The following is a 25,127-nucleotide window of genomic DNA, read 5'->3' on the forward strand; positions in this document are numbered from 1 at the left end:
ATTAACAAGGGCTTTGACTTAGAGCTTTTGGGTTTCAGAAAACCTTCTCACCTTTTGGGAAGGGGGTGCAGGCAGGACTCCTGGTCCCCAAACCCTCCTTCAATTTTTTTAAATGAAAAAAACAGTTTTTTTTTTTAAGGCCATATGGTCTCTGTCGAAATTACACAACTCAGCATTTGTAGCACAAAAGCAGCCTGAGACAACACGTAGACAAACAAACATAGCTGTGTTCTGGGAAAATTTTATTTATGGGCACTGAAACTTGAAATTCACTTAATTTCACATGTCATAAAGTATTATTCTTATTTTGAGTCCCCTCCCCCAATGATTTAAAAGTGTGAAAGCCATTCACAGCTCATGGATTGTATAAAAACTGGCAGCAGGTGGGATTTGGCCTGTGGGCTGTAGTCTGCTGACCGCTGAATTAAATGAGTCCGCTTTCATCTGGGCCATGAATTGCATCTCTCCCAAGCTTCATTTAAAGAAAAGTTTCCATTACTATTTTAAAAAAAAGTTTCAAGACCACTGGTGTCAATGTTCTGTGCCCATCCCTGTTAAATATTTACTTTGATCTCTTAGCCCTGAGGCTGTGGTGAGTGAAGGTAAGATTTCATTTCTAGTGTTAAGAATGAATGCTTGACAATTTCTAGAAACAAGGTTTTTGTCTTTAAAGCCCTTTGGGAAAATAGCCTCATATTTAATTCAAATTACTTTTAGTTGATTGATTCTACTATTAGTTTTTGTTTTACTAGCCTGTAAATTATTTATATAGAATCAAGGAATCAGAGTCATTGTCCGTTAGCTTAGATAAGTGATGTTTGCTGTGCTATTGTGCTTCTATATAATTATCCCACTAAAAATATTTAAAATTGGGTTAATGCCAGTGATGTTCTGGTAAGCTGGCTCTCTCAAATAAAGTTTTTAAAAAATGCCCTGATTACTACACTACAGTTTGCTGATTGCCAGGGTGTAAATACTCCCACCATAAATACGCTCAACATGACTGATTTAAAACTACCGATGGTTTAACAACTAGTTTACAAAATTCTTGACTTGTTACTAAGTGGCTCTCATCAAGCTGAGATGAGCCCACTCCAGCCCACATCTACAACTGGATAGTGTTTGCAGAAATCGGGAGAAATATTGTATACCCTCCCTACCTCTTAGAATTCTCTATGTGGAGAACCAAGTTAAGTGTCTGTTCTTTTAATGTAAGGAAAATATTGGAGGCTGGTTAGGAAGGGGAAGATAAGGAACTGGAAAATATGAGATGGACAATTCAAAATTTACAGGATAAAGAGATGTAGTTTTAAAAAATTTTATTGAAGTATAGTTGATTTATAATGTTGTGTTCATTTCTGCTCTACAGCAAAAGTGACTCAGTTATACACACATTCTTTTTCATATTCTTTTCCATTATGCTTTATCACAGGATATTGAATATAGTTCCCTGTGCTATATGGTAGGACCCTGCTGTTTATCCATTCTATATATATCAGTTTGCATCTGCTAGTCCCAACCTCCCAGTCCTTCCCTCCCCCACTACTCTTTCCCCTTGGCAACTGCAAGTCTGTTCTCTCTGTTTGTGAGTCTGTTTCTATTTCATAGATACGTTCATTTGTCTTGTATTTTAGAATCCACATATAAGTGATTAGCATATGGTATTTTTCTTTCTCTTTCTGACTTACCTTGCTTTGTATGATCTCTAGGTCCATCCATATTGCTGCAAAATGGCGTTATTTCATTCTTTTTAATGGCTGAGTAATATTCCATTTTATGTATGTAACACAGATGTATTTTAGACCTGGAACTTTTCAAGCCTGTCTCTTTTTACTGAAGACTCTGAGACGAGTTTGGTTGAATTTAGCAAACATTCACTGAGCCCTCAGTGTACACCAGTCCCCTTTGCTGGACAAGTTGGGAAAGGAATGTAAAAGGCATGGCCCTTCCTTTAGGAAGTCAATCAACAATGTTGATACTGTGCAATCTATGAACATAAATACAGTTTAGCAGGTTAAATGGGGATTTGCAAACTGGGCGTGAGGAGCTGTAACAGAATAATCACGTGTGTGGTGCTTCCTTTTGTTTTGCTCTTATATAATTAATATCTAAAGGAGCAAGAGGACCCCCAGGATATGAAGGAGAAATGGATATTATTTTGAAAAAGGGGGAAACCGGGGAACCTGGACCTCCTGGAGATGGTGGATTCCCAGGAGAAGAAGGTAAATGCTTATTTTTTTTAACCATATCAAATAAGTTGACTTCTTTACAGGTCATTCAAACAAGCATGCATATTAGACAACTTTCCAAAAAAAACTGTAATTCGGAGATTAGGAAAGGTCATTCTTTAGATAAAAATAAAAACATACACTAAAGAACCTCATGGTACTTTTCTTTCCATGCTAGAACTCAGCTGTAGTTCATACGTGTTTATAGATTTGGATATTCCAAACTTGAATCAGTCCAGACAGATACATGAAATACTGGTACCAGGTTTAAAGTATTCCTGGTTTTGCTGGCTGATCTTAAAATGAGTAGCACCATGACTCTCCAAATCATTTCAGTGGGTGCTATTCAACCTTCAGTGTGCATCCCTTGGGGCCCTTGTTAAAACGCAGATGCTCAATCAGCAGGTCTGGGGCCTGTCTGCCTCTGACTTTCTAACAAGCCCCTCGCTGCCTGTGCTGCTGGTCCTCAGAAACACCCCAGAGCAAGGCTTTTGACAACCACATTTGTGTTTTCTTTTCCCAGTTTAGACTTAATTTGAATGGGACCTGGGTTCTTTTGTTGGCCCTCTCCTTAACGAGTTAGGGAACAAATGTTTTAAGTCCTCTGGTTAAGTCCTTCCTCATTTGTAAAATGAGCATGTTAAAATAAAGCAAGTGGGCTTCCCTGGTGGCGCAGTGGTTGAGAGTCCGCCTGCCGATGCAGGGGATGCGGGTTCGTGCCCTGGTCCGGGAGGATCCCACATGCCGCGGAGTGGCTGGGCCCGTGAGCCATGGCCACTGAGCCTGCGCATCCGGAGCCTGTGCTCCGCAAAGGGAGAGGCCACAACAGTGAGAGGCCCGCGTACCGCAAAAAAACCAAACCAAAACAAAATAAAGCAAGTGATGCTGCTCACTCCCCCCGGGGTAGCCTTGAGTCTCTTCATGGGCAGCTCCTTTTTTTTTTTTTGCGGTACGCAGGCCTCTCACTGTTGTGGCCTCTCCCGTTGCGGAGCAACAGGCTCCGGACGCGCAGGCTCAGCGGCCATGGCTCACGGGCCCAGCTGCTCCGCGGCACGTGGGATCTTCCCGGACCGGGGCATGAACCCGCGTCCCCTACATCGGCAGGTGGACTCTCAACCGCTGCGCCACCAGGGAAGCCCTGGGCAGCTCATTTTACGGTGAGGTCACGGAAGCCAGAAACCCGTTGTGATGCAGCTTAGGGCAGGAATTAATTAGGACTCCCAGTTCCTGGGAGATGGCTTTGTCTCCTATAAGTAGGACCAAGACCCACAGCCTAACTATCGCCTGTCACGATAGTTTAACTATTCCTTAAAGTTCAAGAGATTTCCTCCAAGAGGTCTGTAACACTTCTAACCCCATCAGGTGATAAAGGCCATCCTGGGATACAAGGGAAGAAAGGAGAGCCAGGAAGCTGTGGACCACCTGGATTTCACAGAGGGGAGCCCGGGAGGAAAGGGCAGCCAGGCCTTCCTGGACCCCCAGGCCCTCCAGGCTCACCTGGGCTGAGAGGGCTCATTGGCTTTCCGGGATTTCCAGGTGACCAGGTAAGCAACTGCTGTTTTGGAAGGAAAGAAATAATAAAACCTTTCTGCTCTCAGGATGCCCGTAAGTCATCTTACTTTGCCAGTGTACATCACAGTCCTTCACTGGCTTTTAGAATGTAAGGAGCTGGTCAAGGGAAGAATGGAAACTTCTAGAGGGCCATGATGTAACTGTAATTCTGGCCAGTGCTTATGCCTGGTTCCGGTGATGTAAATGATCAAGTCACTTACTCCACATTCTACCCCCAGCCTTGTTTAAACAGCTCCATAGAGACTTGCCTGAGGACTGTTGGTTTACCAGCACAGAGTCATCTGAAAAATGACCCAAATTCAGGTTACTAAGCTTTCCTATCCAATTGCAGACATCATAGATTTTTCTGTAAATATACTTTATCTTTACAATCATAAGCAAAATACCCCTTGAGAACCCAGGAAGTACAAATGTAGTAGCCTACATCATAATTTCTGGAAAATGTATAATATACTTTGCTCCCCATCTTTTGGAATAAAATAGATTTTTCAAGTTTTGGGTATAAATTATAACAGTTTATTTCGTATCAATTTGTTCATTCAAAACTTAAAGTTCAAGTGATGTGATGCAATTACTCTTTTGCAATCAAGTATTGGGATTTGGATGCCCCCTGTTGGTATCACTAATTCTGGAAGAGTTTTGTCAACTTTTAAAACCTAGATGCATGTAGTAGTATGTTTGCAATGCATTTCCAATTTTCTTTACCACTGCAAATTATAAAAACCAAGTTAGTTCTAGAAAATTATAACTGGATCATGTCAAGCATGTGTCATTTGTATTTGAAATTCAATTACAATCTTATTTCTGTTTCATTAAACTATCAGGGTGAGCCAGGTTCTCCAGGGCCCCCTGGACTTTCAGGAATCGATGGTACAAGAGGACCTAAAGGTATGGTTTGGAGGTACAGCAGCTATCCATCAAGCTCATAGTCCTGGGTATTTGTAGCATTGTGAGCAAGTACCTCTGGCATGAAGAGTAAAGTATATCAAACAAACTGCAACATTCAAAGAGTTCTTTTTAGACTCTACGAGATAGTCAAAACAAGACCTAAATCATCTAGATTTGTCATTCAGATCTAAGGGTACCATATAGAAAACAGCATGCTTGCAGGCATAGCACAATTTCCTCCTTGGTGGGAGTACTCTCAGCTGTCCTAGTGACTGCAGCTCTATAAATGACAGCTCAGGTGCCAGGAGACAGATCCGCATTGGTGGTCCATGGCCCCGTGCCCCACAGGAGCCAGTATCTCTTCTAAGGACTCCATAGGTACAGCTTTTGGCGACCCAGTTACAAGAGTCACAGTACACAGAGAAGGCCAAAGCCATGACTTCCCACCAAGTGCTAATAGTTCAGTTAAGAATTCCTGGGCCACACATAATCTACAGTTGAGTTATTTTTACCATAAGCCAAGGGTCAGCAAATGTGTTTTTCTCAAAGGGCCAGATCATAAATATCTTCAGCTGTGTGGTCTCTGCTATAACAGCTGTGCATGAAAGCAGCCGTAGACAGTGTGCAAACAAAGGGCTGTAGCTGTGTTCCAATAAAACTTTCTTTGCAACAGTCTGCAGGCTGGATTTGGCCTCACAGGCCTTAGTTTAATTTGTGCCAAAGACAGTATTGCCTTGTAACACAACTTACATTCTGCCTTTATCAGGTTTCCAGAGAAATAGGAACAGGAAGTTAACCCAAGGTAAAAAATGTCCTCAGAGAAAGAGAGGTTTCGTTAACCCTTTATCCAGACAAACAAAACAAACAAATCCAGGGTATCTTAAATTGCAGCGTTTACACAAAAGCTTTAATATTTTTTTACTATTTTTGTGTACCATTGGGTTAATATTTTTCTTTAAATCTACTTTAAAATGATTCACCTTTTTAACCTTAGCCTTAATCTCACTATCTGTGAATTCAGAGGCTTGTGGTACAGTTATATTTTATTTTAATACAGATTAAAATAAATAACTTTAAAATCAGAAACAGTAATTAGTGAACCACCTAAAAATCTTCTCCCTTACTACCAGTGAAACATGCTTTACGCTTTGAGAGACACTCCATAAATAACATGATAATTGCTGTAAGAAAAAGTGAATTGTGAACATGTATTTTTTCAGAAAGAATAACTTAGATCTTCTCTTTAGAAATAGTTACAAATAGGGAAGTTTTCATATTTTATTTTGACATTTTATAGCTTCAATCAGTGTTCAGAACTCAATCCTCTTCTACTCATCTATCCATTTATTATAGACCCTTTGCCTCTCTCAAAGAACAAACCTGTTTCTTCTTGTTTCCTTCCTACTTGTATTTGGCCATGTTTGCAAGGAAACAAAATGCAATGAAGGTACTTGGAGTAAAAGCTGTCTCGTGGAGCCCACAGATAAGATAGTTCTGCAGGACCATAGTCTGAAGGAAGCTAGCCCTTGGGAAGTCCATGGATTTTTCTCTTGAGACTTTTCTCCGTGGTCTGTTTTTTACTTACCTGCCTACCAATTGGCTTTATCACTCTCTATTCAGTATCCTTTCTGGATGTGTTTGGATTGCACTTGATCATGCTCTATATTAGGACATTGTGAAAATGCTTTTGATTTCTGCCTCGATAGGCAAGGGCCTCAAGTTCTTACGTTTTATTACAATTCCTAAAGGAAAGACTGGCTGACCTGGGATGGACCAGATTCATACCCTTCAAACAATTAACCACAATTATGAGTAGGGTCAGGTGGAAGAGAACCTACCATAGGTGTGGGTGGGACCCCTTAAAAGGGGTGTTCGTGTGTAGGTGCTTTAAAACATGCCTAATTAGCTCTCTTCCCTTGTAATCCCATCAATTTCTTGCCCTTCCCTACCATACCATTTTGAGTCCTCCATTTGTAATTGGCTCCCAGCTATAATGTAAGTCCTTGTGTCTGGAAGGATGCAGCAGCAGTGTGGAACAGCTCTGTGGGACTGTAGGGGTCACTGCCTACAATGGCCTACAACTGCCTACAATGGCCTCCAAAGTGCCATTTCTTGTGAAGTCATCAGTAAGATGACTTGTGATTTCGGTTTTTTACAAGGACACCGAGTTGAGCTTCCTTGAAGAGAGCTTGAAATGTGATTGCAGCAGCTGAAACAGTGACAGTTTCTGCTTTCTGTTTCTAAAAAACAATATAAGAATACTGAATGCCAAGTAATTTCTTAAATAGATCCCTAAATTTGAAATTATTTTAGAAAATTTAAAAATTTAAACTTATTAAGATCTATAGTTTCTTATGACTGTTTTGAACTATAAAATAGTGTGTATGTGTGTGTGTGTGTGTGTGTGTGTGTGTGTGTGTGTGTTTAAATCACAGCTTGCATCTATGTTTCTGTTTGTTCTTATGTAAGCAAAAAAAAAAAAAGCATTGTTTCAAAAATCCTCTCCTGGAACGTTGAGGATAGACTATAAAGGGAAGTATCATGAAAGTTATTAAGTCACTTGTATGAACAAAATTAAACTCTCTTAAATAATGTTATGTGCATTTTATCACTTACAGGATACAAAGGGGAACCTGCAAGTCAGTTTGGCCTACCTGGTCCAAAGGGTGAGCCAGGTAGCCCTGGATATCCAGGTATAGCTACATACTTTTCTTATTAAAACAAAAAAGAGTAAGTTTGGTTTGAAAAATAGTGCAATTACTTTATCTTCCTAGCTGGCAATGGTTGTATCAGTATTATATTCTCCCTTCACTCATTAAGATACCTATCAGAAGGATTATGTATAAGCACTGGCCTAGGAGGACACCAGGATTATACACCAGCAACTCACCATCTTTTCTCCACCATGGCTCCCATGACCTAGGATGTTAACAACACACTTCCCTAGGCATGCCCAGATTTTGGCAGGGTCAAAAATGATTATTGCAAGCAATTAAAATTTGGACTGTTTTGCAAATCTATAACTAAAAATGATACATTAACAATAACCACTCCGCTGACTACAGCTGAAGGTTGTCATTCCAGCCCTTTCTTTCCTACTCAGAAAAGCATAGGCAAGGGACTTCCCTGGGGGTCCAGTGGTTAGGACTCTGCACTTCCCTGCAGGGTGCACGGGTTCAATCCCTGGTCAAGGAACTAAGATCCCACAAGCCTCATGGTGTGGCCAAAGAAAAAAGAAAAGCATAGGTGAATGCCCTGAGGAGTGCAGTTGCTGAGATATGATTGAATACCTCCTTTACTAAGTATCTAGTTTACTCAAAACCAAACCAAAGGAACGTAAAGCCTCATCATCAGCAACAAATCTCAGTCTTTCCAAACAGCACTTCAGTTATCAGCAACAATAGATGTGTAATGCCTCAGAACAGATTGTGATGTTCCAGGGAGTTCCTGCTCTCCTGTAGAGGTTGTGGCTCGTTACAGTAGACGACCCACAGCTGACAAAACATACACGTGCTTTTCCTTAGTAATTCCATGTGTAGGAATATATCTTAAGTCAATAATCAGACAAATGTACAAAGCTCTGTGCACAGGGATATCCACTGCCTGGAAAGAATTTGTTTCTTCACAGATGATTGGTTCAATAAGTGATGCCCAATGTCATTCAGCTGATAGTGGACAGGTTAGAAGCCAGGCTTGTATTTAGATGGGTCCACTGTAAATTAAAATATCTCATATTAATAGTTTTGTGTATTACCTTAAAATTCTCTTCGGCAGTGGCCATGTTTCATTCCATACAACAGAAAGAATATCTGAGAAGAACTATTATGGGAAATTTTCTTTCTTTCTTTTTATTTATTTACTTACTTTAAAGAATAAATCAATTTTTTTATTATTTTTAACTCCAGAAATTTTATAGATTTTTTTTTTTTTTTGACGGTACGTGGGCCTCTCACTGCTGTGGCCTCTCCTGTTGTGGAGCACAGGCTCTGGATGCGCAGGCTCAGTGGCCATGGCTCACGGGCCCAGCCGCTTCGCGGCATGTGGGATCCTTCCGGACCGGGGCACGAACCCGCGTCCCCTGCATCTGCAGGTGAACTCTCAACCACTGCGCCACCAGGGAAGCCCTATAGATTTTGAGTCGTCTTTACACTCTATAAATATCCACAATTCAGTAAATTATGGACACAGGGAAGGAACATTTAAAATAAGGAGAATGAATTAATCTTTGTTTTTATACCATAAGATTGCTAAAATGGAAGTCTAACAGGAAAACAAGCTATTGCACTGGCAAAAACTTCCTTCCCCACTCCCTTTCATATGGGTCCTTTACCTCTGGCATGGTCAAATAGATTTAGATACTATAATATTTTAACTGAAATGTACAGCTTACGTGTACATTTGGAGGGGAAAATAGCTTTGAGGTTAGCATTGTGGAGGCTCATAAAAAGTACCAAAGGGAGGTCTCAGAAAGGAAAATCACTGGTTCAAAGTCAACCTCCTTTACCACTGAGCATATGGTCTTGGGCAAGTTGCTTATCATCTTTGAGCTATTTCCTCACCTGTAAACTGGCCCTATGCATATTACAGGTTGTTCTGAGGATCAAGTGAGATTCCTTGAAAGCAATTTATAAACTAAAAATTGCTACACAAATGGAAAGTGTAATTCATCATTGTCATCAGCAGTCAGCAAAACATGAAGAGATTTATCCACACTTACTGGTATTTTTATGTAAACCTTTAAGATAGTAAGATTTTATAAGCTAAAAAGAGTCCAAAATGGAAACCTTTGATATTACCTAATATTGTAAGTTAAAAATCATAGAACTGAGTTATTTTATATGTAGGCTAACTTTTTCATGAAAATTTGCCTTGGTGTAATTTCTCTGGTCTCCTGTGGTGGTCACCGTTTAAATGGTTCCCTTTCCCAAATGCCATAGCTTTTGCTTAAAATTTTAAAATTACATCGTATGTTATTCACCAGCACAGAGTTTACCTAAACATGCAATTTCCATTGGCTTGAAAAAAGCTGCATTGAATTTGAACAAGCCTGTCAAGAAGGCGTAGATCTGCAGCCTGTCTCAGGGGATTTTATATGATTGTATTGGGTTCAGTTCTACCTCCCTTTTCTCTATTTCAGAGAGAAAATACAGTACAGCTTAACTCACAGGTTCTGTTCTTAATATAACTGTGATTGGAGAGGCAAGGCTTTACTATTTCAGTTTCTTCATTTGGAGGTGGGAAAAGGCTGCCTTCCCTTTACCACAGGAATATTTTCAGGATGAAGAAAACAATACACAGTGAAGCTCATAGATCTCAAATTTGATTGGGAACAAGTATAGACTAACATAAGCTTGTTTCTCTTGTGTGTTATAATAAATAGTGACTATGACCCCCGTGAGTTTGTAAATACAGAACCACATATTTTATTTGCAGATTCAACTGGTCATTTTCAGCACAGACTATTGGTTTATCCTACAAATATAAATTGTATTGATATTAAAGTCATACATTATAAATAAACACATGGGGAAGTCATCTTCTCTAGTAATCAAAGAAATGTAATTTAAAGGAAGTCTGAAATATCATTTCATCCTTACTAAATTAGCAAGAAAACAAATCAACAAATTAGAAAGTCCTCAGTGAGCACATGGAATGATGGTCTTGGGGCTGTGTGTGGGTGACGTGTAGGGCTGTGAGCTGGTAGAGCATTTATCCAAACCATTTGGCAACCTCTGTCAAGAATCAAATGCTGAATGGTCTGTTCTAGAAGACTCAGAACAGTTGGGCCTTTCTCTTCAGCACGTCACTGTCCTGAGAAGGGGACTGTAGTAGGTTTTTTTTAACCTAATAGATGTATCCACCAGATGTAATGTGTGGTTCTGGAATGGGACCTGGTGTGGACTCACCGTCTGTGAAGGACATTGAGGGGACGATTGAGAAAACTCAAATATGGAAGGAGGGTTATATGATATTAAGGGTCATTATTAATTTTCTTGGCTGTGATAATGTTACTTTGGCCACATAGGAAAATGTTATTTTTCAGACTTACCTCCTGAAATATTTAGGGATGAAATTCCACAATGTCTGTGATTTACTTTAAAATCCTTGAGCATTTAAAAATGCATTAAAAAGAACCAAAAATTCTACTCTTAGGAATTTTTCCTGAGGAAATAATTTAATAGGAGAAAAAATTGATTAAAGATGTATAAAGATCATTATGCATAACAGCAAGAGTTAGAAATAACATGGACGGCCAACAGTAGAGAAAATTAGATTAATTTAATTAGGGTTAACTCAATAAGCTATCAGCCAGTTATTTAAAAACAATAATTAGGAAAATGATATCAAGCTTGGAAAATTACTTATGATGCAATGCTAGCTAATTAAAAAATCAGAATATAAAATTGTAGGCCTTATTTGCACATTTGTTATACATATGAAACACTGTATTAAATTGGTGGGATTATAGGTGTTTTGTTTTCCATTTTTCCTTAATGTTATCTTTTCAACAGAAAAATTGTACATGTAAAAAAGTAAGAATAGAAAAGAGAGCTGAAGTTGGAGGTTTTATAGATTCACCACCTTGAAGAGCAACTACAACTACTCAGATGTCTGGTCCTTTTTTCTTTAGGACATTTGGGAGCACCTGGAGAGCAGGGCTTGCCCGGTGTTCAAGGACCTGGAGGACCACCCGGAAGGCCAGGACCGCCTGGCTCCTCTGGACCAGCGGGGTGTCCAGGTACCTCGAAAGGAGCCTGCAGAGTTCCCGGGCACTCATCTATCTCTTGGTGTAGGGGAAGAAGCTGGCTCTGCCTTTTCCCCAACCTGTGACTTTGGAAAAGTCCCTTAAATGTACTATTCCTCACCTGTAAATTGGAGATAGACCAACATCACTGAGTTGGTCTGGGAGTAAACGAAGACAGCGCCTGTCACGCACCTAGGAAGATACCAGGCACAAAGCGATGGTCTGGCAGAGGAGAGCTCCTTTCCAACCTTCCCTCATGCACCTACCATTCAGGAGGCTGGTTTCCTATTCTCCTTTAGACTTAAGCCAAACAGCACACATTCAACACAACATTTTAATGGCTCCTCCTCTTGCCAATTCAGAATCAAGTGAGCATTTCAAATCATAATTGGCAACTTTAATCACTCAAGTGTATTTTCTCCTCTTGAGATTAAATTAGGAGGTCTAGAAAGAAAAAGTAATAAAACAGTATCCCAGTTACCCATAGATTAAGAATATAGATGACCTTCCCATTTCACGAAACTCATATCGTCTGGGTGTCTGCAAAGCCTCCCTGTCGTCCTCAGGTAATCCAGGACTGCCTGGGCTGCAGGGACATCCAGGAGAAATGGGAGATCCTGGGCCAAGAGGCCTCGTGGGGGATCCAGGGGCACCAGGTCTTCCGGGAATAAAAGGTGAGTCGAAAGGAGGCCCGACCCATCAGAAAGCTCCCCCCGGTGATGCTCCCACAAGTTCACAGTGCCTTTCTAGCACCCTAATGACATGCTCTGGGGCCTGGCTCTCTCCAAGGATGCCTGTTGGCGCCTCCTGTTCTTTCTTACTTGGGCGGCGCTTGCCTGGTCTCTGGACCCGCTCTACCAAAATGATGCTGCTGCCCCCTCATTTTTTTTTAACATCTTTATTGGAGTATAATTGCTTTACAATGGTGTGTTAGTTTCTGCTGTATAACAAAGTGAATCAGCTATACATATACGTATATCCCCATATCTCCTCCCTCTTGTGTCTCCCTCCCACCCTCCTTATCCCACCCTCTACGTGGACACAAAGCACCGAGCTGATCTCGCTGTGCTGTGCAGCTGCATTTCCCCTATTGTTTCCCATGATGTTCCGGCCTTTTTATTTATTCTTTCCCCAGATAGTCAAGCTCCTGTTATGTCCTAGATTCTAGGACACAATTAATTGTGTGATACTAGGCACACAATTTTGAAGAAAATAGACATGGTTCCTGCCTTCACAGAGCTCACAGTTTAGTAGGGGAGACAGATATTAAATGTATTTTTGTCAGTTGTGCAAAGGAAAAGGAAAAGAGTAAGATGCTATGGAGAAAGAGGAATTAATATTTATTATCTTTGTTTGATAGAGAAACATTTTTTTCCTTGTTAAGTTTTTTCTCTTTAGAAGTACAGTAGACTGGTAATAACATAGGTCTGGTGGGATAGAATAGAATAGAATAGAATAATTGGTTGTTAACAAATATTCATGCCCCTCCATACAGCCCTGGTACTTATTCCTTTTCAGTCCATTTCTTTCATTTTAGATTTCTTTTTTCCCATGGGTACCTTGTGTATACCTCTAGCATGACACTTACGTTGTATCGTGTTTGTTTGTTTAAAGGTCTTTTAAAAAGCAAGAATCATTTTTTTAAATTGAAGTATAGTTGATTTACAATGTTGTGTTAGTTTCAGGTGTACAGCAAAGTGATTCAGTTATACATACATATTTTTTTCAGATTCTTTTCCTTTATAGGTTATTTAAAAATATTGATTTTAGTTTCCTGTTCTATATAGCAGGTCCTTGTGGTTATCCATTTTATGTAGTAGTGTTAATGTTAATTAACATTAGTGTGTATATGTTAATCCCAAACTCCTAATTTATCCCTATACCCCTTCCCCCTTTGGTAACCATAAGTTTGTTTTCTATGTCTGTGTGTCTATTTCTATTTTGAATATACGTTCATTTGTATCGTTTTTTTTCTTTTAGATTCCACATATAAGCAACAGCATATCATATTTGTCTTTCATTGTCTGGCTTGCTTCACTTAGTATGATAATCTCTAGGTCCATCCTTGTTGCTGCAAATGGCATTATTTCATTCTTTTTTATGGCTGAGTAATATTCCTCTGTGTATATGTTACCACATCTTCCTTATCCATTCATCTGTCAGTGGACATTTAGGTTGCTTCCATGTCTTGGCTATTGTAAATAGTGCTGCAATGAATGTTGGGGTGCATGTATCTTTTTCGAATTATGGTGTTCTCTGGATATATGCCCAGGAGTGGGATTACAGGATCATATGGTAGCTCTATTTTTAGTTTTAAGAACTATTTTTTGTATCCTTGGAACCAGTATATTCCTAGTAAGTCTGTTGGTTGGTTATTGTAAGTATTTATTTACTTATAGAAATAAATAAAAATTTAAATATATTAATAAATTAAGGAAAATTTATAAATTTACTTTTATAAATAAATACAATTAATTAATTAATGGAAAAATAGAGAATGAACAACTGAACAAGTAGCTATGAGGTTGAGAGTCTGTCCTCAGAAGGGTCCAGCCTTACTTGGTAGGTTTCTATAACTGAGACCCCTCTCTCTCCTTCCTCCTTTTTCCTCCCACTTACCTTCTGCTCGTTGGCCCATACATACACTAAATTTTGGTCAAATAAAAAGTACTTCCTCTCAGAAGAATTGGAAATCCCTTCTTTTGGGCTTAGTCAGTCTATTGTTTTGCAAATCCAAGTAATGTTTCTCCACGCTCTCACCTCTTCACTCATCAGGTAGATTTCAAATAACTCCAGTTGTCCAGCAAGTAGTAGTGTGGTGGTAAGTATTACCTGGTGCCTCTGTACAGAGGGAAGCCGTTTAGTTTGAAGAGTTGGTATACTTACGAATTTCTACACAGCCAAATAAGCAGACAGGAAAAGCTCCCACCACAAGATACCTTTGTACTGTCCCCCTTCCTCTTCACTGGCATTTTTAGTAATGTGAAGTATAGTGATTGGTGATAAATTTAGCGTTCCAAGCAAAATAATTTTGTATTTTTAAGAGTTTCACTGGTTCTTGTGGCTGTTTCCTGTCTCTGGCAATCCCTATAGCCCTGGCGGGATATTCTTTGATGCTCTTTTGAGTGTCTGGAGGACAAAATTGATAAAGAACCAAAAGAAAACGTTTTCCATTACTTCTGCTGCATCTCCACTTCTTCCTACCCTCCTAGTTTAGTGAAATGGCAAGGATTTTCAAGTGTCCGGGTGCCATTTTATGCACTCAGTTTGACTAAAATGACAAGGTTCATGTCGCTATGGTTGATTCTTCCTTCCCTTGAATTAGTTCACATTTATCACATAACTTCAGTATATGTTATTAAAAAACTAATAGCTAATGAATTTGACCGAACAACAAAATTACCTCCAATTACATCATAATTCGATGCTATGAAATAATAAGTTTGTTAAGAAGAGAAGGTGAGAAAATGAATATATCAACCCACATATTCATACCAGTGCACAGACGGTTGCTGCAGTGATGCATCCTGACCATGCAGGGACACTGTTTCCCTGCAAACAGCCCAGTGAACAGCACAGTCTTTAAAAAAAACCCCACAAAACAGTGAAATACATTCCTAGGAATGAAAACGTCTCCAATATAAATCCATTGTTGCAGTTTATCATGCTGATAGAAAAATGAACCACACTCGGGCAGAAACGCTTTGAACTGAGAAGCTAAATATTTGAAGTATGTTCTAAATAAGTCAAGGGGACTGATTATCTTGTTTGAACAAACCAGCTGCTGAACTCAAAGTTGTTTGCTCCACTGGAACGAGCCATATGGACTCTTGAGTCTTGCTTGCTTGTGTTCAATCAGATTTAAACTTTAACTTCAACATATGTAAAAATGGCTTGATGCCTAGACTTAAATTTTCCAGTACCTATGCCTCTAAAAGGAAGATGCTCGATTTCCTAGTTAGGCATTCATATAAGAATGTAATAATGGAGGGCTTCCCTGGTGGCGCAGTGGTTAAGAATCTACCTGCCAATGCAGGGGACATGGGTTCGAGCCCTGGTCCGGGAAGATCCCACATGCCACGGAGCAACTAAGCCCGTGTGCCACAACTACTGAGCCTGTGCTCTAGAGCCTGCGAGCCACAACTACTGAGCCTACGTGCCACAATTACTGAAGCCCGCACGCCTAGAGCCCATGCTCCGCAGCAATAGAAGCTACCTCAGTGAGAAGCCTGCGCACCACAACGAAGAGTAGCCCCCGCTCACCACAACTAGAGAAAGCCTGTGCACAGGAACAAAGACCCAACACAGCCAAAAATAAATAAATAAATTTATTTTAAAAAAAAAGAATGTAGTAATGGAAACCTAGAATGATAAGCTTTAGCATGAGAATGTGTAAAGAATGTGGACTGGGTTATTTTGGTGGGTGACAGGTAAACTATTTCATAAGAAAAAAAGCACCTAGAAATGTCTTTTGTCAGCACAGAAATGCGGGGCACCTTACAGCTGTGAAAACCACAGAAATACCCTCCCTCCTTTTATGCAGCTAGTGTCCTCCCTCTCCCGCCTCCACAGCACTTACCACTCTTGAGGTAATTGCCTGTTCGTTCTGTCAAGTCAGGGATTGTTTCTCTCTTGCTCTCATTGTCTGGTCAGCTCCTGTCACTAAGTGCATTTGGGGACTGAAACTTCGCTGTTAGGGCACCATGTCTTAGGCTCTTGTGTGTCCCCTTGGTAGGCACTCGTGTATTTTCTGAATCAAAAAAGAATTCAATCTTATTTCAGAATCTGTTTTGATACGTTTTCCACTTCGTTCAACCTTTACCTGTAGTCACAAAGAAAGGTCTCTCCCTTCGGCTTTCAAGTTAGGGTGACCAGCTGTCCCGTTTTGCCTGGGACGGAGGGGGTGCTCAGGACACAGAACTTCCAGTGCTAGAACTATAAGAAAGTCGCCGGCAGTCAGGGACGAGTTGGTCACACTAGTAAAAGTGTACACCTGTTAAAGGTCCCTGGGGATAGAGTAGCATTTTCAGGCTTTAGAACAAAAGAAAACCTCAGAGAGGGAATCCAGTCACGAAGAGTCACCTGGCTCACATAGATAGAAGCTGGTATTATGATTATGGCTGGGGTGGGAGAGTAGATTCTCTGACTAGAGTGGGGGCACCCTGGCCTGTGAGTGCAGCAAGATGCGGCCTTAAATGATGGTTGTTAAGCCCGAGGATGACCAGAGAGGTGAACAGAAAATGCTCATTGCCAAGGAATGTGCTTTGTGAGACTAATTGCCTCTCCTCTGCCTGGTATATATTTTATGCATGAACAACTTTTTGATTTAGAGATGGGATGGATAAAAAAGCTTTCAGTAAAAAGGAAAAATTGCCCTGAAAACCCTACCCAGATGTAGCTGCATTCAATTTAGAAAGGTAACATTGCGTCAGATAAGGGTCAGCCAGTTCAACAATGGCGAGAGGCTGAGGCTGTGACAGTGCAGGACCTGGATGTGTTGATGTGACAATGGAGAGCTGGCAGGAGCTGAGACGTCCCACCCCCAGCCAAGTCCCCAAGCCATCAATCTTGGTGGCTTAAGCTGGAGATCAAAACACAGTGAAATAGCAGAGGAGTCTCAGAAAATGTCTTATCATTTCAGATGGATGGCAATAAGTATCCGGATTTGGCAGATGAAGGTCTGTGTGTTCTTTCGGTGCAAACTTGAAACATTTGCTCATAAATAGGAAAGAGAATTGGAGAATAAGCTCAGCCAGAACTGATAAAAGTGGTTAGGAAATAAGAGCTTTAGGGGAAAAAAGGGTGCGTTCACCCCCCCCGCTTTTTTTTTTTTTTTTTTTGGTGCAAGACAATATGGCTTATTCCCACCAATCTAACGTTTAGATTTAAAAAATAGAATAACTCTGTTTCTAGTACTGATAAAAAATAAAATGGAACCAACTAACTGTTCCATCGTCCAGTAAGAAGTCTACAGAGGACTTGCTTTAAGGAAGAGATAATAATTAGCACTTGAATTCTTTATATGCAAATGGATAGCACTAACTTCCTCAAATCTTACTCATCTGATAAATCTGTCAATGAAAGATGTGACATGCAAATAGAGATTGGAATCCACCCTTCTTTACAGCTTTCTCTCCACCTGTTCAATCCCTCACCCTCCCTGTTCCACACTTGGTCATTCACTGATTCATTCATTCACTCACTCATTCATTCGACAAACATTTATTGAGCACCTACTGTGTGTCAGGAGATATGCTAAGTGGCGGGATAGAACAACTAATAAGACCTGATCTCACACTCAGTTAATTCATCCAAAGTAAACCAGCCACCACAGACAGGATTGTTGTACAGAGTAGGATGGGCCTGGCAGAAGGGCATTGAGGGAGCTCTACAGAGGTGTCATGGGGGTAGATGAGGGGCACTTCTCTGTGTTCGCCATAAGCTGAGGGTGTGATTATCACAAATTCGAGGGCTGGGACCCTTAACTGAATGAATGGCTGGCTGTATTCTGAGGGGCTTTTAGCCTCAGATGAGAAAGAAAAGTTTCTGGTTGGAAGATCCATTAATGAAATAGGAAGGTTACCAGGCTTGGCCAGGGGCTGAGGAGAAGATTCTTTCTCCCCCATCAATCAGTGGGACGTGGGTGACGCACTTGGCAGAAGCGCAGCAGCTAGGAGATGTTCTATGTCTGTTAGTTATCTGCCTCTTCCCCCCACCCTTCCCTTTACTTGCTTCCTACAAATCTATATATTTGTATATGGCCAATATATATAACGTATTATGTATATGCTATATGTATTATCATATAAATATAGGTACAAATACCTATATATTTATCAATCTATAGATTTATAGGTGTTCGGCTTTCAGTGACAACTTATGTAAAGTCAGATTAGTAGATGGCTCCTTAGAGAACTCTATTGACACCTGACAGAAGGTTCTGGAAGAAGATGCAGGCATCAGCGAGATCCTGTCTGATTACAGAGAATGGAGTTTGCATGATCATCGTGAAATAAATTTACTAGTTGCAAAGAGGCATCAGAGTGGTTCTCTTGGGAAGAAGGGGTGGCAGAGGAACAGCTGCAGGCACCCCTGACCTGCAGGCCTGTTCTTTCTGAGTCACACAGGGCTCAAAAAATCAGTGGGGTGTGTATTCCCCAGTGTGCCACCGTCCCCACCTGTCCTTAACTGTCTTACTACCTTTATCCAGATAGATTCTGAAGAAACTAGGATCTGCAGACCGTGGAGTGTGGGGAGATCCTGGGCCTGGGAGGAAGGAGGAGGGCGTTTGCTCCCAGCTAATCCCTTTCCTTGTCTAGGATCTTTTTTTTTTTTTTTTTTGTGGTACGCGGGCCTCTCACTGTTGTGGCCTCTCCCGTTGCGGAGCACAGGCTCCGGACGCGCAGGCTCAGCGGCCATGGCTCACGGGCCCAGCCGCTCCGCGGCATGTGGGATCCTCCCGGACCGGGGCACGATCCCGTGTCCCCTGCATCGGCAGGCGGACTCTCAACCACTGCGCCACCAGGGAAGCCCTAGGATCATTTTATTGTTGTAAAATTGGAGGTCATTTCCTATACCAAGATTCAGTAATTCTAGAGTCTATCTGATTAGAAAGAGAGAGAAAGAAAGAGAGAGCGAGAGGTTCATGATACGGTCATAAACCAACAGCACTGTGTTAAAACCAAAGCAAGTTATGTGATAGGATATATGCCCGGCTGAGGGATGGCGTGGGAGTTTGGAGTTTGGGGTGAGCAGATGTAAGCTATTATATAGAGAATGGATAAACCACAAGGTCCTACTGTATAGCACAGGGAACTCTACTCAACATCCTCTGATAAACCAGAATGGAAAAGAATATAAAAAAGAATATATATATATAAAAAGTAGATATGTGTTAAGCCGTCTTAACAGAAAACATCCATCAAATGAACGTATTTAGTGATGACCACTGGCATGGATTCTGCTTTGATAGTGATGTTCGGAAGGGGAGGTCTCCTGGTTCCTGCCTGGAGAATCTGTGGGTCCCCGTCAGCTAACCCTCCCCTGGACTGTGCCTGCAAATTACAGCCAGAGGATGTACCTTGTGTACTTTGTGTCACAGACCTGTGATGTGTTTCAGGTCCCTCCGGGTCGCCCGGCCTGAACGGCTTGCACGGTTTAAAGGGTCAGAAGGGCAGCAAAGGCGCTTCAGGTAAGAGAAAACCCTTTGCAAGAGGCTGAACAGCAGGCAGGGGACCACGAGAGTCCGCTGGTATTTCCTCCCTTCACAAAATTCGGATGCGAAACTAGGACAGTGGTTTAGCTCAGATTCACAATGTTGGAACTGTTTTAAGTGCTGGTGATGACATATAAAAAAGACACTTGAGAAAACCCAATTTAAGCAGGAATGGTTGGTTAACAGTGCCTTTTGTTGATACTGCTTGTGACTGTCTATTAAAAATACTCTGAATAATCGCTTAGGTGGAGCTAGCTTCCAAAATGTTACGAAGAACCAATAAATAGTCGGGATTTGGGGGTATTGTTTTGTTTTATGTATAGTCGTGCCAAGCACAACCACGTGGGTCTAATTAGTACTTCTAGCATCCTTCAATAGCCTGCTGCTAAAACAAATTACCTGAACAAATTGCTGTTATTTTTGATACCACAAATAGGCTAATCATCAACATCTTAGCTTGTTCCATTATTTGGATAGAGTGCACATCGGTTGCATTAGTTTCTCAGGAAAAGAGCTCGCAATCAGACAAGGTAGCTGGAATCAGACATGCAGATTTGGGGGGCTGTTGGAAAAGGATTGGATTGCTGTGCTGCGTGGTGTGAATCTGTTGTTGAGGAGGGACAAAACCTTGATACGGTTTGGAAGGTCAAGAAGTAATTTACCTCACTTAGGATTCAGTTAGCAGCTCTTCCAAATAGTCTGGTAAAACGTGTGGCCTCTCCAAGAAACCAGTGAAGTTCTGCCTTTTCAGCGTGAAACTGCACATTCCTTCTCTTTATTTGCCGGTTTCCACCTTAAATTTCAAGCCGGTTTATTGACAGTCACTTATCGTCGGATCTCATTCGTTTCACTCTTTCCACTGTAGAGGTTGAAGGGTCAGTATTGTCAGTAAGCTGTTGTGTTTTGAAATCTGGGAAATAACCGTAAAATAAATCAAAGCTATGCTGGACAAGTGTGACGGGTCATAAGACAGGAGACGGCGACCCAGGAAAGGGTGTGCGGCCATCTGGGTCACCGTTACAGCCAGTGTTGAGCCTCAGCAGGACCGGCAGCATCCCTGTCACATGACTATTTGGAAGCAGTTCCTTTCCAGGCCCCACAGCAGGGACACACCAGGAGAAGATGCAGTGCTAATGCTGTTTTCCTCGTTAAGGTTCCCATAAAACGGGCCCACCTGGTCCAGTGGGAATGCCTGGGCCAAAAGGCGAGACAGGAGACCCCGGGAGCCCAGGAATTTCTCCTCCAGGACTTTTCGGAGACAAAGGTCCCCCAGGTCCCCCAGGTAAGAAGCAGCATGCTTTTCCCTTCTCTCAGTAACTAAATCCAAGCCTTCCAAATGTAATGAGACTAACAACTGACCATGTCCCTTCTCAGGGAGACCTGGACCGCCTGGTCCTGCAGGTGCCCCAGGAAGAGCTCTTAAGGGTGACATTCCGGACCCGGGTCTGCCTGGAGATCAGGGACCTCCTGGCCCCAGTGGTCCAAGAGGTATGAGAAGAATCATGGCAAAGGATGGTGATGCCCCTTTCCTTAGATGCTGCCAGCTCTGTAGGGATGGAGGAGCAGAGAGTGGCCGAGTAGAAACACCTTAGCAGCCCCATCGATTTGGCAGATGGAAACGGGGATTGTGGGCAGTGGCGGGCTCCCAGGACCAGTGCTTAGGCCCCTCACACTTCTGTTTTAACTCCATCGGACCACCTCTGACTCAGAGCAAGCCTTTCCCGTTGTCGGCTCGATGCTGAGCGTGAGGGTGCAGGAGTGACAAGCAGGAGGCCATCATGTGGGTCTCAGCGTCCACACAGAGAGCACTGCTTCTGGCCCAGGGTGACAGGACCCAGGCCTGACTCACACACAGGAACAGTCTCCTCATGTGCTGCTAACATTACGTGTTGTTCCTCGCATCACTTCACTGGGACAGACTCTAGCCAGTCAATATTTAACAAAGTAAGACTGGACCAGAGATGGTCAGGGGGTTGGAAAAAGACTGTGGCTCAGTGCAATTTTTTGCCAACTGGCAGGCGATCACATTCCTACTAGCTCACAGAACTCTTCCAGAGAGACAGAAACCTTAAAATCTTCAGCATTTTAGTAAGGGTAGGATAAAATATATAGTTCTCTTTTACACTGAGAAAAATAAAAATGCTCAAAAATGTGCTGAGAAGTTTAGAAGCTAAGTAGGAATTGAATTGGGGCTCAATTCCCATGTGTAGACTCTGGTTTTCAAATAGGATTTTAAATTTAATTGAGCGGATATTCCTTTTTCATCAGCCAGATTTTCTTAAAAGCCTATTATCTCTCTCTCTGTCCACCCATCCATCTACCCATACATTCATCTACCCATCTATCCATTTACCCATCCATCCATCGCGTGAAAGCAGCAGGATGGCAATGCAAGACAAAATCATAAACTGATACTGCCAAAAGGAGTGGCTCTGAAAGGAAGGAAGGCTTTGCTTAGCTCATTTTAACAGTTACTAACAGACTATTCACACCATTTCTCAACTTGGGCTCCAGTATTAGACAGACTGTTTCACCTCTGATACTACTGACTTAGTTATTCTAATTCCTTGCATCCCTTGCTTGTAAGCCATTAAATTCCTTTCCTTAAGAAGCTCGCAGGCAGCCAGCATGCACATTTGACTGAAAGAATCTTTTTGCCTACTCTCTGTGGTCAGGAATACCCGGGCCTCCAGGGCCCCCTGGGAGGGTTGAACTTCTGAAAGGTGAACCAGGTGACTGTGGTCTGCCGGGGCCTCCAGGTCCCCCAGGCCCACCAGGCCCTCCAGGACGCAAAGGCTTCCCAGGATGTGATGGAAAAGATGGCCAGAAAGGTATGAATGCAAGTAGTTCTTTAAGTAGTACTGGATGACTTTCATTATTTAGCCCTTAAGGGTCTGGGGTATGCGCCACTATGAGGTATTTCTCATTTCCTGTGGAAATAGTGACTACATTTCCAAAATGTCCTGACTTTCCCAGAGTCCTAAAATTTGGGTAATAGTTGGACAAGTAAGAAGAAGAAACACAAGTTCATCTTTAGCCCCTAATAACATACTTGATAATCTTCTAGACAAGAACTAAACAATAGAAATTGAATGCAAGCTACGTATGTAATTAAAAGATATAGTAGCCACATTTTCAAAGTAAAAAACAAAAGAAATTTTCATACTTTATTTTATTTAACATAATATATTCAAATATTATTTTAACATAAAATCGATATGAGTTCTCAAAGGGATAATTAGGTCTGGCGGTACAAACCTGGTTCTTGTCCCAAATAAGACACTCCTTTCTGCTGCTGAAATCTGGTGTGTGTTTTACACTGACGGCACAACACAGCTTGCACTTGCCAGTTTCAAGTGTTCAGTAGCCGCATGTGGTTAGTGGCTTCTGTATTGGACAGTTCAGTTTTAGACTGCTGACTTTGTCTTTTTATAATCACAAAAGAGTCTCCATTACTGAATTCCCCCAGTATTTAAGGCTAAAACATTTAAACTAATTTTTACCTAACTGCTAATGTTTGGGGACCTTAGTTTTTGGTTACGAGAATTTTAGAGAATTATGAGGTTCATAGGACATTTTGTTGAGAAGAGACCAATAAAGCTTATCCATGTTACCTCCCTTATGTCATAAATAAGGAAGCTTGATACCAGAGAAGCAAATGTTGGGCTTCCCTGGTGGCGCGGTGGTTGAGAGTCCGCCTGCCGAGGCAGGGGACACGGGTTCGTGCCCCGGTCGGGGAAGATCCCACGTGCCGCGGAGCGGCTGGGCCCGTGAGCCATGGCCGCTGACCCTGCGCGTCCGGAGCCTGTGCTCCGCAGCGGGAGAGGCCGCAACAGTGGGAGGCCCGCGTACCGCAAAAAAAAAAAAAGCAAGTGGACTTGGGTTGGGATTCCAGGGAGGGCTTCCCTGGCGTGATCTGCACGCTACAGAATGAGGAGCACTTGCTGGACGGGGGGAAAGGAACAGTATGTGCGAGGCACTGAGTGGCTGGTGTGGCTGAAACTGAGAGAGTGAGGAAGAGGGGGTGGGAACTCAGGGTCGGTGGTCTCCAGACAGTGGAGCATCTTTCCTTATTTTTCCTTTCCGTCGCGGTCCTTTGACTGTCTCCAGAGAAAGTTCAAGATGACTGGGCTCTTCATTCTAATTTAGTTTTGTCTCGGTCATGGAACAAATTCCTTAGTCCGGTTGATGGATAGTTATGTTTCCTTCAGACAGAGGCAGCTCTTCTCCACCTCGCAGAAGAAAGTTGGGGTCGGGTCTATTCTGCACTCTAAGGCTGGCTTTGCCCTGCATTTTGCTGGAGTGAACCTCTGAATTCAGCCCATTGAGCTGTCATTATCTTTATATTGCTTCCTTCTAGTGCCCTCCTTTTCATGTGTTTGTTTTAGGACCAATGGGATTCCCGGGGTTGCAGGGGCCACCTGGAACTCCTGGGCCACCTGGAGAGAAGGGTTTACCTGGACCTCCAGGCAGACAGGGGCCCTTGGGTCCTCCAGGTAAGCTTCTAATGCCTAGTCATCTCCACCCAGCAACCTCCATACAGTGTTTTGTTGAAATATTTACGATGAGGGTCATCTTTCAGAAGGTAATTATCCTGAAATTACCAGCAAGTTCTAATAAGTTAAGCTTTTTCTGATAAAGATTATGTTTATCTCAGGCTGCACTACAAAGTCTCAGGTTTGTTAAACTTATTTATTATCAGAGCAAGTAAGTTTGAAAGTTAGGAGTTGATTTTACATGTACTATTTCTAAGGTAAATATCCATAAATCTGTGTTCCCTCACACAGGAGGCAAAGACTGATTTGATTATTGTATGTGAAGACAGTATAGTCAATTCCTGCCCCCAAATTCCCTCCTATCGATTCTCCTAGATGTTTTATTAAACTTTTCCTGTAAAGTACATTAGTTGCTATGAAGATGAAAGGCTATTCGATGTAAGCTCTGTAGACAACAGGTTTTCATCAGAGAGTCAAAATAAGCAAAGAAAGGGTTGGAAGGGCAAACAGACGTGTATTTGAGATCGGCAGAAGTAATACCTTTGAAGATCCTAAATCAATACTATGACAGTATGGTGTCAGTTCAGAATATCTTGCAGTCTCGTAAATGAGCGCTCTAGTCCAAAGAATAAGTACACTGCCCTGCTTTATGATGGATCACAGAACAGCATGATAAAGAACTTATACTACGATTCATCTCTTATTTCCTTTCTGTGCATAATCTACAAAACTTGGCAAATTAATATGGAATTTTCAGAAGCCTTCGAATGGACGGAATTTCTACATACATTAAATTGGGGCATATTTGCCGTAAGAATTCAACTCGAATTTTATATTGCGCAAGGGAGTTTCACTTCAGGACTTTCTAGATATGAAAACTCCATTAATCATAGATGTTCTTGTCAGTAACATTGATGTGGACTTTTTATGTAAATAAGATGCTGTCATTCTACTTGTCATTTCACTTTTGTCCTAATTCACAC

The 25,127-nt window shown here is 41.7% G+C and overlaps 1 protein-coding gene across 1 annotated transcript in view; it reads left to right on the forward strand.

Moving 5' to 3' along the window:
- Positions 1-25,127, forward strand: part of COL4A4 (collagen type IV alpha 4 chain) — a 134,611-nt gene that overhangs the window by 95,716 nt on the left and 13,768 nt on the right. The window contains exons 32-42 of the mRNA XM_060151956.1: positions 2,115-2,222; positions 3,591-3,772; positions 4,625-4,688; positions 7,307-7,381; positions 11,320-11,427; positions 12,000-12,107; positions 19,553-19,624; positions 20,802-20,930; positions 21,023-21,136; positions 22,324-22,479; positions 24,037-24,159. Coding sequence (XP_060007939.1) covers positions 2,115-2,222; positions 3,591-3,772; positions 4,625-4,688; positions 7,307-7,381; positions 11,320-11,427; positions 12,000-12,107; positions 19,553-19,624; positions 20,802-20,930; positions 21,023-21,136; positions 22,324-22,479; positions 24,037-24,159 — 1,239 coding nt within the window. The remainder of the gene's footprint in view (positions 1-2,114; positions 2,223-3,590; positions 3,773-4,624; positions 4,689-7,306; positions 7,382-11,319; positions 11,428-11,999; positions 12,108-19,552; positions 19,625-20,801; positions 20,931-21,022; positions 21,137-22,323; positions 22,480-24,036; positions 24,160-25,127) is intronic.

Source organism: Lagenorhynchus albirostris, chromosome 6 (genome assembly GCF_949774975.1).
Source record: "Lagenorhynchus albirostris chromosome 6, mLagAlb1.1, whole genome shotgun sequence".
Taxonomy (NCBI): domain Eukaryota; kingdom Metazoa; phylum Chordata; class Mammalia; order Artiodactyla; family Delphinidae; genus Lagenorhynchus; species Lagenorhynchus albirostris.